The following is a 15,144-nucleotide window of genomic DNA, read 5'->3' on the forward strand; positions in this document are numbered from 1 at the left end:
AAGTTATAATTGTAAATGATCAGGTAAGAGTTTAAAATGCTTCAACACATGTCGATGCTCTCAGCTCTTTAGTCATGATCCCACTTTACAATGCAAGAGAAAAGTGTACAGCCACACATACTTATACTAGCCCATTTACCCCACCATACAAGTTACCAGTGACCAAGTTGTGAATTGAGTGCAGGGCAGGGATTAAACCAGCTCCAGCAGGCAGGCAGTGATACGAGGTCAGGCAGTCCTCTTTCAACACTTCCACTATCCAGAATGACTGTCGTCATCCCTTCCTGCTGATGTCTGTTAGCCAGCTTAGCATAATCTCCACTAAAAGACACTTGGGAGGGGAAAAAAAAAAAAAAAAAAAAAACTGGCTTAGTGTGGTAGTCACTGTGGAAAATGGTGGCAGTGAAAGCTTAGCAGTGAACAGGACACAGCAATTACTCAGGAGCAGAACTAGAGGAAGATGAGGTGGCAGCAAAAGTTAGGGTCACCTGCTGAGTCACGACTTAAAAACGATACAGTCTGTTATCGAGCGATACTTTGTTAATTACTTGATTAATGTCAGAATTTGCAAACTGATGATTCATCTCAAATTATGACACATCACGCCAAAAGAATCTGGTTTAAATGATTTATTAAGAAATGTTACAAATGTGGTCATTTTCTTGCTCTAACAATCCTTCCAGAAGAATCTGCCAATGCCTGACACTTTAAACCCAAGACGGGAAAAAAAAGAAAAGATTTTTAGTAAACTGCATGTCTACATACATCAATTTCTTAAGTCACAAAAACAAAAATGTAGTTAGCAGAAGCATGGTTTGTGCGTGTGTGTGCACGTGACTGCAACTAAATCTGGCACTGGTTAGAGTCAATGACTGAAGCTCTCTGCTACTACTATTTTTTTTTTTTATTTTTAAACTGGTAAATCAGCAGTGTATAAAAAAAATATAAAAAAAGGCCATCATTTAAGATCCAAAAAGCAATCCAGCTGGTTTAAAATGACACAAAAAGCCATGATAGGTGTTTATCTACTCGCACTTTTGAGTAAGGCTTCAAACTACTGACCTTTAAATGTGTGAGCAAACTTACATTTCCCCCAACAGAAATATTCTTAAATGAAAACAAAACCACTCCATACAGCCACCTTTTAAGTAACCAAAAGTCGAACGTTTCTGTGAAAACCTCAAAGGTGACAAACCTTTGAAATGTAAGGGGGGAAAAAGAAGCACTAAATGTGTTGGCATATGACAGAAATGAGGAAGAAACTAAATATATACAGCACAAAAACCATTGTATGCAATATGCAAAGGCGTCATGTTGCTTTGGGCAACAACCCCCCCACCTCCCCTACATATAAGTCGATCTTCACTGAAGACCCCTCGCCCGTCCCCCCACCCCCACACGTATCCGCTCATACACACAGATCATCACGAAACACGATTACGTCACTAAGCCTGTTAGTTTGGGGGGAAAATAAAAATAGGTGAAGCACTGAAACTCCAATCCCCTGCTCTCCCTCCTCCCGGTCTTCCCTCTTCAGTCAGAGAGGGGAGACGGGGCTTTGGCGCAGTCGTACCACTCGTCCATCTCGGGGTTGTATACCTCCACCGTGTTAAGGAACTCGTTTCCGTCGAAGCCGCCCACGGCGTAGATTGTGTCGCCCAGCATGGCCACGCCCGCATTGCTGCGAGACGATGTCATGCTGCCCAGCATCTTCCAATCGTTGCGGGCGGGGTCGTACATCTCCACACAGCGAAGAGCGTGGGTGCCGTCGAAGCCGCCGACAACAAACAGTTTGCCTATCGAGAGCCAGAGATGCCAACATCAGGGAAGTCTGACCGAGAACGGATCAGTCTGAAAGGCAGATCTAGCTTTTCGTATCTGTGGACTCACCTGCATGAACGGCGACGGCGGCCCCTCTGCGAGCCACATTCATGGGAGCTATCAGAGTCCAGGTGTTGTTCTCGGGGTTGTAGCGCTCCACGGTGTTCAGGCAATTCCACGACTCTGCCCCTCCGATCGCGTACATGAAGCCGTCCAACTCGCACACTGCTGCCTGGTGCCTCCCTGAAATCATATTCGCTTAATGAATACAGCTTTTCATCTCACCTCAGGCTGCAAAAAAGTCAAAATCCACTGTGGATACACACTGATGTTGAGGGAGGCACAGTTGGTCCAGGTTTTGGCCACAGGGTCAAAAGCGTCACAGTTCTTCAGACCCTTCTGCCCGCAGGGATCCGACCCTCCCACAACATAGAGTTTGTTGTTCAAGGAGCAGACGCCTTTAAGAGAGATGAAAGCGACGAGTTGAAGACTTCAGACACTTTTTTCCTAGACATGGAAAAAAGTTACATGCATGCACAGTGGACCGACCTGCGTTGCAGCGATTCGTCCTCAGCTCTGGTACTTGAGTCCACTCATCAGTGCGAGGATCGTATTTCTCCCCACAGCTCAGCTCATCAGAATGTCCGTTTGAACCTCCAATCACGTAAAGCTGACCCTGCAAGAGGTCATTAGACCCTTTCACACTTCCAATTTTTGCAACATCAAGTGCCAACTAACAGAAATGTAACAAACATATTTGAACACGAGGAGTAGAGAAATACTTAAACAGGACAACTAATCCTGTTTGAACAGGTGCAGCTACGCTCCCGGGCGGATATTAAAATGTCTCTGTAATCCAGAACAAATGAACCTGAGATAAGATAAATGCTAAAACTCTACCATGAGCACGGCCATCTGGAAACGAGCCCTCGGAGTCCGCATGGGTGCGATGAAAGTCCAGCGGTCCTCCTTGGGGTCGTAACACTCGACAGTCCTCAGACACTCCTCTCTGTTGTAGCCCCCTGCAGGAACACAAAGAGGCACCACAGTCAATAACTCCCTTATATAAACTCAAAATATTAATCAGTGCAAAACCTACATGTCCAGTGAGAACAACGTGTGTACGTCTGTCCGTGCTGCACTATAACCTACAAATACACACCCCACCGACAGAGAAAGCAGTAAGGCTAATGGATGATTTGCCAACCTGCTGCAATGAATTTTCCATTCAAGGCTGCGGTGCCCAGGCCGGAGCGAGCATAATGCATGGGTGAGAGCGGTTGCTCTTCGAGCTCTTCTGGCTGGGCCTCGAAGCTGAGGCTCTTCATCAAGCAGGGAGTGGCAGAGGGAGATGTCTGAGGGCTGTTGCGACCGTGCAAGAAGATCACACACAGCACACCGTCCAGCACAGCCAGACACAAGTAGTTGTTGCCTAGGAGTAAGATTAGAGATGGTTAGGCAACAAAAAGTTTGCTTTTCATGTACAGCATGTGGCGTTTATTCCACCCAAAGGCAAGTTCTGATCGCACAGTTAATGGACTTACTTGCGGTCTTCTCAGAGGCGATGTATTTCCACTCTCTCCTGGCGGTCTGCTTTGGGGCGTTTGCTGCTTGGTTGGAGGGAGACAGGCTTCCTGAAGAGCTGCAGCTCATCTGTCGCTGGTCGCTCTCCCGTACAGGTTTCTTCTGCAAGAGTATATTGCAGCTACAGAAACCAAGCTTGCACCACAGGCCCCAACAGTGGCCAACGCCAACCAATTCCATCCCAGCCTACTCTTTGATCCAGCTGCTCTAACGTAGACGTAGCATGATCTTGCCGGAGCAAGTACCAAAATCTCACCTCCCCATATCTGAAGCCAGCTACAGCAGCTACTACAGCAGTGTCAGACCACCACACAATTTAAAGGAGGCCGATAAAAACCTGAAACAGCAACTGTCCACGCTCAGCTGGCTGAGATTAGCTTAATAAACACAGAGAGCTTTTAACATATGCTCAACAGCACTGCCAGGCCGGCATCATTGGTCATGTTCTACGTTACATTAGCTCTTACATTGTGGCTAAATTATGGTACAAATGAGCCATATAGACTTTTAGCCAGAAAGGGACCATGTAGTTCTTTGATGCATGGTCAGGCACAAGCTGTATGCCGCACGCTGCCAAGCAAAGTGTGGTAGAGGCGGTGAAGCCAGGCACAAGCTGTTGAGTACCTGCACAAACTGAAGGTGGTCCTCCTCGCCACCAAACACCTCACTGTGCCCCTCAATCACCAGCCCTCCATCCACCAGCTTATGGTCAGGTGAGTAGTACAGCGTTTGCACCTGAAAGACAAACAGGAACAACACACCCATGTGGCTGTCTCCATGGCAACACACTGAGAGCCCCTTATAAGGGGGGAGGGGGAAAAAAAAAGGGGGGGGGGGGAGGAGAGGCAGTGCTGTAAAGAGGAGAGGGGGGGAGGGACAGAGACCTGGATCTTCTGCTGTTTGAATAGAAAGGCTTCCTTTAAAGACACACATACCACCAGCACTGCACAGAGTGTGTTAGGCGTTCAAGCGCAAGAAGATATCGGCCGAATGTGACAGAGCATCTCCTTAATTTCCATCTATGAACAGAGGGAGTTGGTAAAAAAAAAAGAAATAATAAAATGCGAAGCTCCATCTGGAAAGATCTTCTGTGAAGAATGAAGAAGAGGAGCTGCGTGTGGCACACTTCCCACATCAGCTGCTTCAAAATTCAGCCTCTAGTTGAAGTTGTTACTGTGACAGCAGCCACAACGAGCAGGCAAATCCAGATGCCTAACAACAGTGCAGGTAAAACAACTTTGCTGGGACATAACAGATTAAATCCACCAGGAGACGCGAGCAGTCAGATGTATTCTGTCGGAGCTGCTGGAGTCACTCAGCTGCCCATCTTTAGGGCATATAAAAATAAAATAAAAGGCAAAGGATTGATGTGTGTGTATTTTAGAAAAGTTTAACATGAATTTATGTGCAGTAACGGGGTATTCAATTGCATATATCGCTTGCGAGGGAGATGATGAACCATGTGTTCTGATAAATGTGGAAATGGGATTCATGTGCATGTATGCCATGGACAGATGGGGACACAGTGTTGTTTGGCTGCAAAGAGAAGCTGCTGAGGGGCAGTTGTGCTCCTCTCCTCCCTCCCTTTTCTCTGACTCATTACCCTGGTGGCTCAGTCCTGGCTCCTCAGTCTGGTCTCCTGCTGCTGCTAATAAACCTACAGGAGATATAAATCAACGGGGAGGAGTGCCTGTTAGTGCTGCAGCAACAAACGTGCACCTGTTCAGATAGCAAAAAGTGAAAAATCAGAATCAAGGGTCAGACCTTTGAGTGTGTGTGTGTTCATAGGAGGAGAGGAGCACCGTAATACTCAGATGGGGTTGCATGTAATCCAACCACATACCCAAAAGAGAATATTGGAAAAAACAAACAAACCAAAAATATAAAGACAAGAGCAGACAGCAGCTCTTTTGGGCTCACCTCTAATTTGTAGTAGGGTTCAGGGGTACAGAGTTTCTTACTGCAAACACTCCAACAAATCAGAGGGAACAAAAAAAGAACAATGCTGATAGAACAGCATGAAAATGGCATGCCATTTCTACTTCAGCCTCCTAATGACTTCTTAATGTCAAAAACAGGAGGAGTTAAGAGGGAGGGGAAGGGGGAAGGCAAGAATGCAGATTAGTATGAGCCGAGACGGCACACCCGGATACTGACCTCCTCCATCAGTCGTTCCAGATGGTCACCGTTCTCCCACAGGCTACGCTGCACCCAGTTGAGAACCTTCGAGTAGAGCTTGCCATTGCTGGGCAGGGTGAGGTTGTCTTCTAGCATTACCTCCAACTGTAAACACAGAGTGAGGAGGTGAAACAGGAGGCGTGCACGGCAGAAATGAAGTGAGCACGTAACAGAAAATGAATACCACGAGCTTTACTGGGTAGCTGGGAACCTCATCTTACTGAATGATTAGCATTTTGCCATTAGTTTGTTTAAAATGCCAATTTCAGCTCTTCTCTCAGCATAATGCAATCCTACAATAAAGGAAATCACATGCAGGTTTATATTCCAGCCTTACAAAACTGGAGAGGCTCACTTTGACTCAACCACGGGGTTAATTCAGTCCAGTGTGAACAAAAGCCTCATGTTAGCCTGCTGTGCTTCACGTCCCCCACACTCAACAGGATTTGAGTGTAATGATTAAAGGGCGCACGTTCATACTGTAAGTATCGTTAATCTTGCGTTAGAGTCAGAAAGGTATAAATGTAAAGCTTAATCCTGAGTTATTTCACTAAACACTAACTGTAGCTACAGAGACATAAGACTGTTAACGGAGGCTTACAATGTATCACTTCTTCATTACAGAATGGCTCAAATGCACTTAAACAGTCAATAAATACTTAAATATTTAACTACATGTGTGATCCTTTATGCCAGTACCTTAAGGCGGGGAAGTTTAAGGAAGTCCTCCTGTTCAGACACTTCCAGTAGATGGTCTTGGATGAAGGCATCTACCTGGGACAAAAATCTAGCATCTCCCATAGAGCTGGCAAAGTTTCGAAAGGAGATGGCATTCTGGGAATCCAATTTAGACAGCAGGTAGTCGCCACAAATCTGAAGTGAGCGGAACACACTGGGATTAACTGAGGAAATAACCTTTAAGGATGATGGGGGAGAAAATTGTGACGAATGGGGCCGATGAGGAAAAAACATACCTGTTTGACTCGCTCCATTTTGAACCTTTTGGCTGCAGAGTAAACTTCCTTGACCAGCTCCTTGTCTGCCTTGAGTCTATCACACAGAAAATGCATAGTCGTTATCAACCAAAGGTTAAGAATCATAAAGAGATGGGCGTAAGGGTCAAAGGTCAGAGTTGCTACTGACTGGGCAGTATAGGCGTAGTTTAGCAAGATCTCCACAGCCTCTGGGTCCAAGTCCTCAAAAGTGACATGTGAGACTCCATGAGACTCAATGTCACTGTTAAAGATCTCAAACAGGTAGGGACTGCAGCAAGCCAGAACTGCACGGTGGGCCATGAGTTCGTGACCACACACCTGGGCAATAAAGAGAAAGAAGGGTCACTCAATCAGGATCGGGGGGGAAATGCATAAAAGATCACAGTGGGTAAAACTAATAAAGTTAAAATGAAAAGCAATTGAGTTTTTTTTTTTTTTACAACATGTATTTAAAGGTTAATCAGTGGAGTAAGTGGTCATTTGTCCTCTAGAGCACACCCTGCTCCACCTCAGCTCATAGAAGTTCACAGAATAACTCGGTGGCTTTTCTGAGAATGTGCAATGGACCATGCAAGTGTTTCTGCAATAAAGCATACCTGCAGCCTAACGTCACAGAACTGCCCGTTTTTCCTCAGGGCATTCATTTTGGCCACGGTAGAGTCCAGGAAACTTTCATCCTCAAAGATCAAATAACCGTTTTGAATCATCTTGGAAAAATTTTGACAAATTATCTAAGGAAAAAAAAAGAAAGAAAAGAGAACAAAAAATATATGCATTTAGTCAAGCACTAATGAATATCTTCTGCAGTGTGAGACATGCTTTCAGGTATGCAGGATCGTAAACGCTGGCTTATTTCATTGACGACTACACCGGATTAGGATTAGGCGTCTGCAACGTGCACTGTCAATTATAATCCTTGCATTAGTGGTTGTCTTACCTAATAGAGAATAATTCAAATCCAGGGAAGCACCACTGCTGAGAGCAGAACAGGAAACAAACGTAGGCACCAGGCAAAGCAGACTAAGATCCCTGTGAGAACCAAGTCTTCTTCACCCAGGGAGAGGGATGGGAAGTTGTCAGAAGAAATGCCAGCTGACCACTGAGCAGAATGGAGAGGGGAAGCAGCCACAAGGACAAACTATCAGGCTTGAAGCGACTGCAATCGAGTCCTTGGTATCCCGTTGGCTATAGAGTAGTACTTATTCTGTGTTTGTTGCACATTATAACCTGCATGGGGGAAAAAAAAGGAGAAGGAAAACAGGGAGTTACGTTCTTGCTTGGTTTTTAAATGGATGCTGCATGTTCTTGGCATTCAGGCAATGTGAGCATGAGTCAGTTCCACGTGGTAAGAAAGTGAGCGCTGCAGTCCCTTCTCTTTGGAAACAAACAATCACGCAGCAGAGCTCAGTTTTCCTCAATAGTCACAAGACTGCTTACAAAATTCAATAAAAGATAAATCAGACCAGTCAATCCCATCACGTTTAAGAAACTGTTATCCCAATATCCTGTAAAGCAGGGGTCCCCAACTCCAGGCCTCGAGTGCCGGTATCCTGCAGGTTTTAGATCTCACCCTGGGTCAACACACCTGAATCACATGATTAGTTCATTACCAGGCCTCTGGAGAACTTCAAGACATGTCGAGGAGGTAATTTAGCCATTTAAATCAGCATGTTGGATCAAGGACACATCTAAAACCTGCAGGACACCGGCACTCGAGGCCTGGAGTTGCCTACCCCTGCTGTAAAGCATGGAGCCTGCAGCACTGGTAGCCAAGCACCATATACTCCTCCCTTGCAACACTCCATTTGGCTCTAAATCTCCACACCTGCTGATAAGGCCAAGCAAGACCATTTAATCCATCTCATGTCTTCAGCTTCATCTCCCCTTCTCTCCGAGGCAAGGCTCCATCAGCTCTATGTTACATGACAGGCCTACTCGGCTAGCTCCTCCCTATAGGAACCTTTATAATCAGGCACTGACCTATAAGAAAAATGCAGGAGGAAACGACTTGTGACATGTGAAGCTTCATATGATAATAATAATAATAATTTTTTTTTAATTTAAAAATAGCGCCCCTCAGAACACCCAAGGACACTGTACAGCAAATGCATCATATACATGTAACCCTAGTGCACAACCCCACCTACAAATCACACCTAGTAAATCTCCAAAAGTTGATTCTGTTCATCTGGACGTAGCGTTTTGTGGGAGAAACGTTTTGTCACTCATCCAAGTGACGTCTTCAGTCTCAGCTGACTGCAGGTTTCCCCAAATCTTATAAACAGTACATTTGCATAATAGAATAGAATAGAATAGAATTCAACTTTATTGTCATTGCACATGCACAGGTACAGGGCAACGAAATGCAGTAATAATAATGACTGAAACCAGCCTACTGAAGGAACAATGGGCTGGGAGGTCAGTTCCGTAATCATAATTATGCAAATTCTCATGACCATTGATCAACAACCACTGACCAAAACCCACTGACCTAGTAAAGATCCTCCCCCTCAGACATTTCGATCCAATACTAAAAAACAAATTTAGACTTCACCAAAAAGTAAAGCAGAGGGATACCTAAACTGACCCCGAAACACACGATTATCCCAGTTTAACAAAAAGATTTTAACAGAAGTAAATACAGCTGTTCTACGTTTGACTTCACTGCTAACCCGATAAAGAAACAGCAAAAGACCAGACTGACAATGAGGCAGACAAACAGCATGGTCTTTGTAAGCCGCTGCTGAAATAACAACCATGTTATCCGCTGTCAGATAGTTCAGAGGAAACAAACACATTCTTTCCAAGCCAAGGTCACGTGTGAATGACACATTTGTAATAAAGGAACAAAAAGGAGAGAAAACTATTCATTTGTACTCTGCTTTTTAAAAACATTTATTTTCCAGCTAACTTTGAATAAAGTGCATGTTTGTTTTTACTGCAACATTAGAAAAGGATCAATAAAAACGGTATGAATACATAAATCAATCTTAAACTTCTATCCGATATCATTTACAATCACACTCGCAGAGCAAGTACACACATGTACTGAGCCAGATCAACAAAGTAAAAGTACTCAAATCCAGTGACCTACTAAACTCATAACCATACTGTTAGCAGTTTTATAAGAAAGTAATGGAAGGAGGATCTATTCTAAGAAGGGATTACTGTGCTTCAGGCTGTATCCAACAGTTTCTTTACCTCCACTGCAACCCACAAAGGGACGCAAATAAATTGGGACAATTCAAGTCTGAGGGACAAAATGATCATGATTAAAAAAATAATAATAAAAAAGATTAAAAAGTAATGCATTTTCCTGAAAAAGCATTACACTACTTGTCAGTCACTACTGGCTTTATTTTTTTGCAAGTGCTGGAGTGATGCTACTTGCGTGCAGTATAAAAATTAAAGCCAGAAAGCATCAAGATGTGCCATGTTGCGCAACTGTTTTGTTTTTGGGAAAGAGCTCATTGGCAAATATGTGAACCTGCCAATAATGTGTGCCACTGAAAAAAGCAAAGCTCGGTGGCACATTCTAGAAAATAGGCTTTTTACAAAGCAATGAACAGCACACACAGCGAGACTGGCACAGAAAGCTATAATTCAGCCCGTCTGCATGTGGACGGAGGGCACGCTGACCTATTTTTGAGTCGTTACGCAACATCTGGCAGAAGACTCCCTGAGAAGGAACAAATGCTGTGAACTCCTCCACAGGCCTGGGTCCACCACACTGGCATATTGACTCGTTTCACTTCCCTTTTTCCCACCAAGCACTTTACGCGAAACTCTGGCAGCCAAAAGCCACACCTTCAACTTTCCAGATAGTTCTTTAACAGAGTTTCCATCTTAAACCCAGCTTTCCTGACACAAGGACCTGGTGTATTTGGATAATTTTAAACCACTGACACAGTTATTCTGGGAACCAGTAAATGTTTATTGTCTCAGGCTTAACAGAATATGTATGAAATTGTTGCCTGTGGCTGTCCTTTGGGGCACTTGTGTGAGCACAAGTCATGATCAAAACTTGTATCACATCAGACACTGAGCAAGCAGTAAAATAAGAAGGGGGGGGGGTCGGGGCGCATGGTTGATGAGCTTCAAATGCCGTTGTACAGGCAGGCTTGAAAGCCACTAAACAAAGGAGGGAGAACAATAGCCTGGAAGAGAAAGAGTGACACTGTTCCCAACTTTGTCACAGAGGACAGCTCTGAATGGATCCTCTCTCCGTTTTTCCATCTGATTAAACAGGCACAAAGAATGCTGGTAGGAAAGCTGAACAATTAATGCTTGTTAGGCAGCCCTCTTGTGGTGAAAAGAGGCACTGCTTAATATTACACCCAGTTTTCACCGTGTGGAAATTTACCGCCTGTAACACGTCGCAAAGGGAATCTAATAAGGGTGAACAACAATAACAAAAAGCACTATACACCCAGCTGCCTCTGTAGCTTATTAAAACACAGTCCTTCCTACGCTGGAACATGTCTGTAGTTGAAATCCATTCCAATAAGCTACAAGGTGAGGAGGCCGTCAAATGCATGTAAGGAGCAAACCAACCCCCTCCCCCAAGTCAACTACTGGCCATCTCATTAAAATAGCACGTCTGCAAATAAAAGCACTAATGCCTGTGAGCACAACTGATCAGACTGCATATATACGCACACACTCCATTTAGCACATACTGGACATACATTAAGGAACCCGTTAAATGTTTATTTTTAGCCCTTTCATTAAATCAGTGTGTTACTAGGGAATTTTCCACGTGACTGTTAGCTTCAGAAACCGATTAACAGCACAGTAGGTCAAATACTACCATGGCGTTAGGCAGCATGCAGCCAATGAATACCAAATGATCAAGGGTAATCAATAAGCCCCAGTGGCAAAAACGGGGCATCAGTACTGTGGCAAGACTGGTCACAGCCCACAGAATGTGGCTAAACTACATGAAGGGTCAGTAAAGGACAGCGTGTCCCACCCTAACTACCTACCATTTCTCGAAGGGTAAATCTTGCAACTTGATTTAAAGTACGTATGTTTGTCTCGTCGCTATTATGCAGTGCCATTCAATAACCCCCTCTCTCCTTCACTCTAGCGAGAGGAAACCACCACCAGGGCCATGATGTCTGGCGATGATCCAGAAGTCATATAGCCACTAAATACAATCCCGCCACCGGAAACTGAGTCGGGAAAGGGACCCCCCCCACCCGCCCTAAAGTACCAGATTAGGTTAAATCGATTTTTTTTCCTCCAAAGACTACAAAGGAAGACTATACAAATACCTCTGCATTTACGCGACCTAGGCATGGGCATGCAGGTGGAATGAACGGAATGAGCTAGGAAGTCACGGAGAGATGGATCCGAGGGAAGCGCATGTTAGCCTTTTTTTAAGCTAGCAACCGCTTCCTAGCTCGGTAACCACGGGGCAGCTACACCAACAATAAATTCAGACACTGTGTTTTATTCAGTAATTACATCTAAAATAACAATACTCTTATGTTACCGGTCAGTGTTAGCTTATTGTAGTCATCAGTAACGCCAACCTGAAAGCTGCGGCCGGGGTAAATTGTCCGCGACTCTCCGCTACGAGGGAGCATTGCGCGGCATTTTCAGCGGTTGTCGCACAAACCCGATAAATGCGAAAATTGCCATTTATCTTAAGCTCCAAAATACACATCTAAGAGTCGTTTTACGGCCGTGCTAGTGCCCAATAACCCATACAACGGCTTCACCACGCGTTAACAGCTGACTACACGTCGAAGCCATCAAGCAACATCAGTTCATCTCTGAATTATTTTTAAGAGAGAGAACAGTCTTACCTGAGGCGTTTGATAACAAATGATATGAGACATATTTAATGCGAATTCAGACTTGGTGGAGTCGAGCTGGAGAAAAGACGCAACGCGGCTACAGGCACGGCGTGTGGAGCTAACGGTAGGTCTTTTCTTCCTCAGTAAAGGACCGTCGACACACAGTCAAACTTCGACTGTCTCTGTGCCAGAATGGCCGAGCAGCGCTAAAATGAGAACGCGCGCTCCCGAGAACCGCCACTCCGCCCCCCGCGTCACCGAGAGTGGGCGGTCCTTAACGCCCACTGTGAAAATGATGAAATCCAGGTTGTAGCGAAGCGCGGTGGATTATTAGAAACACACTGAGAAAGACGGTTTTATTTATTTTTATTTTATTTATTCGTTATTAATTTATTCATGAAACATTTTAATATTTCTTTAATAACTAGTCCTAAAAACTCTTTTAAAAAGGCTCATTCCTCGATTATAATTAACTGTTGCGTTTAAGGTATTTCTAAGCAACTTTTCAGAGTGTGGTTGCTATGGAGATGATGACCTTTGTTAATAAAATTTCCTCAAAATTGAATCACCTTACAGTATATACCACTCCTCGTATGATCATCATGGAAATGTGTTCATTTTATTAATTCGCCTGTGGTTTTTCCTACGTTTATCTAAACCTCTTTCATCCATTCATATCAGCAAAATAGAGAAAGTAGTAAAATATCTACAGTGAAACGAGATTAAATTGGCCTTATAGTGTCCTGTTTGAATAGGATAGTCTTTTATCTTCTCTGTCTTTTGAATGCACCTGCCAAAATTTACTTGCTATTACTAATATACTGATCCTATGAGTCATGACAGCAAGCTCTAACAATTGCCACAAGTGATGTCCATTAAAAAGGAACATCCAAACTAAACCGTGGCTGCTACTGCAAGGACGTCATTGTAGAAGAGCCCATTCACCTGCTGTGACTGAATGGAGCTTAGTACAAACTCAGTGCGTCAGTAATTAGATTAGAGGATAGGAATCACTTCCATAGCCACGTGTCAGTCAGTCAGTCAGTATCTGCACTGTGAGCATGTCTATTTGTCTGCAGCACAAGAGCATATGTTGGTAACCGCAGCGATAAGAGCCGCAGTCAGAGTTTAGCCATCACATATAAGGTATCAACACAGCATAGTCTATTCATAACAGCTCTTGTGCTGGTATTATTACCACAACACGCGGTACTTCCATCCATGTAGGTTAACATTCCTGACAAGGTGAGATAAGTTATTGCTGGCTAATGTTCAAGAAAATAAATGAGTGAATGACAAAGATGGAGCCTGTTTAATATTTGACCTCTGAATGTTTTTGCAGTGATGTGTCTCTGGACTGCAGAGGAAGCTTCTCCACAGACAGCTAAGGAAACCAAGCAATTCCAAAAGCAAAGCACCAAGGACCTAACAGAACAACCTGACCTTCATGCATCAGTGATACATTTCTCCCTGTCACTGTTAAAACACTTGTATGAACATTTAAACATGACGATCAAAGTTAAAGTAGCATAAATGTTTGAACTCCACCCTAACAAAGAGAGACAGTCAACCATTCACACCTATGGCCAGTTTTCAGTTTCTCCCACTGAGAACGCTACAGCCAGACAAACACAATCAACTTTTTGGGATTTCCTTGCCTGGATGATTGAGCATGCATTAAGACACATGATGTGCTCACTATAAGCTTTCTGTTTGCAAAATCACTTTCATGCCCGTGTGGAATAGGGAATGAAGAGCTCTTGGCAGGCAACACAGTGCCTGGAGCTTCAGACACACACACAACGATTATAGCTGGAAAGCAGCCACACAATCCAAACAATCAGTTAGTTTCTTAAGGAGGTGTTTTTAGCAGTCGGCTTGAAAGAAGAGAACTGAGTAGCCAGAGGGATACATTTCCAAAACATCCCCGATATTAAGAAAAACAGCCCAAAACTTTGTATTTCAAATATTCTGTTTTAGCTTAGTTGTGTACAAAAGCTGTAGTCATTTCTGAAGTGTTAGTTTGCAGTGTGACTTATATTTTAAGTGTCCACAGGACTTTATTATTATAATGCCTTTTATTGGAATGAGCAGAATCAAATCAACGTTAAATTATAAATGATAAAAGCTACAACATCAACCCAAACAAAGCATGAAATGTTAACCAGATGGAAAGCTTAAAATCCCAGTTGTTAGTAGTGCAGCCTCAGGGGCAGACAAGAAATACAGATAAAAGAACATCTTATGAGCACTGCAGAGCGTCCTGTGAAAAACTAAGGGCACCCTTACAGCTTCCAATTAAGAATAAAGGTTTTAGGTTGCAGCCGGATGCTGCTAATTAAACCATTGATTAACCGATCCTCAGCACGAGTGACATCTCTATAAAAGCAGACGTTCTGGCAGCTTGCTGGTCTGGAGCATTCAAGTGTATATTAGCACAGCTGTTCAGAAATAGCAAAAACAGCTAAGAGCTACATCTCTTGGCTGCAGGCCTCAGTTAGCATGTTAAAAGTTCAAGTTCAGGACATCAAAATTAGATAAACCTGAACAAGTATGAGGTGTTTGGGTTTTTTTTAGAGAGAAGAGGTTGAAAAGGGAAGATGGAGGAGTGATGATCTGAGTTTGCTTTGCAGTCACAGGACTGGAGCACCTTGCAGTCACTGACCATGAACTCCTCTGTTTACCAAAGTATGTTAGAGTCTCATGTGAAGCCATCTGTCTGACAGCTAAAGCTTGGCCTGAATTGGATCATGCACCGGGAC

The 15,144-nt window shown here is 43.9% G+C and overlaps 1 protein-coding gene across 2 annotated transcripts; it reads right to left on the reverse strand.

Annotated features, from left to right (window-relative positions):
• Window positions 1-1,020: 1,020 nt before the first annotated feature.
• Window positions 1,021-12,578, reverse strand: ivns1abpa (influenza virus NS1A binding protein a). 2 transcript variants are annotated; one of them, XM_085386025.1, is made up of 15 exons: window positions 12,392-12,577; window positions 7,516-7,805; window positions 7,175-7,309; window positions 6,727-6,896; window positions 6,558-6,633; window positions 6,283-6,456; window positions 5,563-5,688; window positions 4,030-4,140; window positions 3,366-3,507; window positions 3,029-3,253; window positions 2,722-2,843; window positions 2,371-2,497; window positions 2,148-2,279; window positions 1,891-2,064; window positions 1,021-1,796 (listed from the first exon to the last, which is right to left on the reverse strand). In XM_085386025.1, the coding sequence occupies exons 3-15, from the start codon at window positions 7,283-7,285 to the stop codon at window positions 1,534-1,536; spliced, it is 1,953 nt and encodes a 650-aa protein (XP_085242151.1). In that variant the 5' UTR covers window positions 7,286-7,309; window positions 7,516-7,805; window positions 12,392-12,577; the 3' UTR covers window positions 1,021-1,533. The 2 variants fall into 2 exon arrangements, with proteins under 2 accessions (XP_085242151.1, XP_085242150.1); XM_085386024.1 differs by having other exon boundaries at window positions 6,558-6,896; window positions 12,392-12,578.
• Between the last annotated feature and the right edge of the window lie 2,566 nt (window positions 12,579-15,144).

Source organism: Rhamphochromis longiceps, linkage group LG17, assembly GCF_057381845.1.
Source record: "Rhamphochromis longiceps isolate RC_006_pf linkage group LG17, R_longiceps_female_GT1.1, whole genome shotgun sequence".
NCBI lineage: Eukaryota > Metazoa > Chordata > Actinopteri > Cichliformes > Cichlidae > Rhamphochromis > Rhamphochromis longiceps.

Coding starts and splice junctions, on each gene's coding strand:
- ivns1abpa (XM_085386024.1), bottom strand. CDS start 7,285: ATGATTCAAAACGGTTATTTGATCTTTGAGGATGAAAGTTTCCTGGAC. Junction 3,254..3,365: donor CGCCTCTGAGAAGACCGCAA/GTAAGTCCATTA, acceptor TCTTACTCCTAG/GCAACAACTACTTGTGTCTG. Junction 2,065..2,147: donor CTGTGCCTCCCTCAACATCA/GTGTGTATCCAC, acceptor ATATGATTTCAG/GGAGGCACCAGGCAGCAGTG.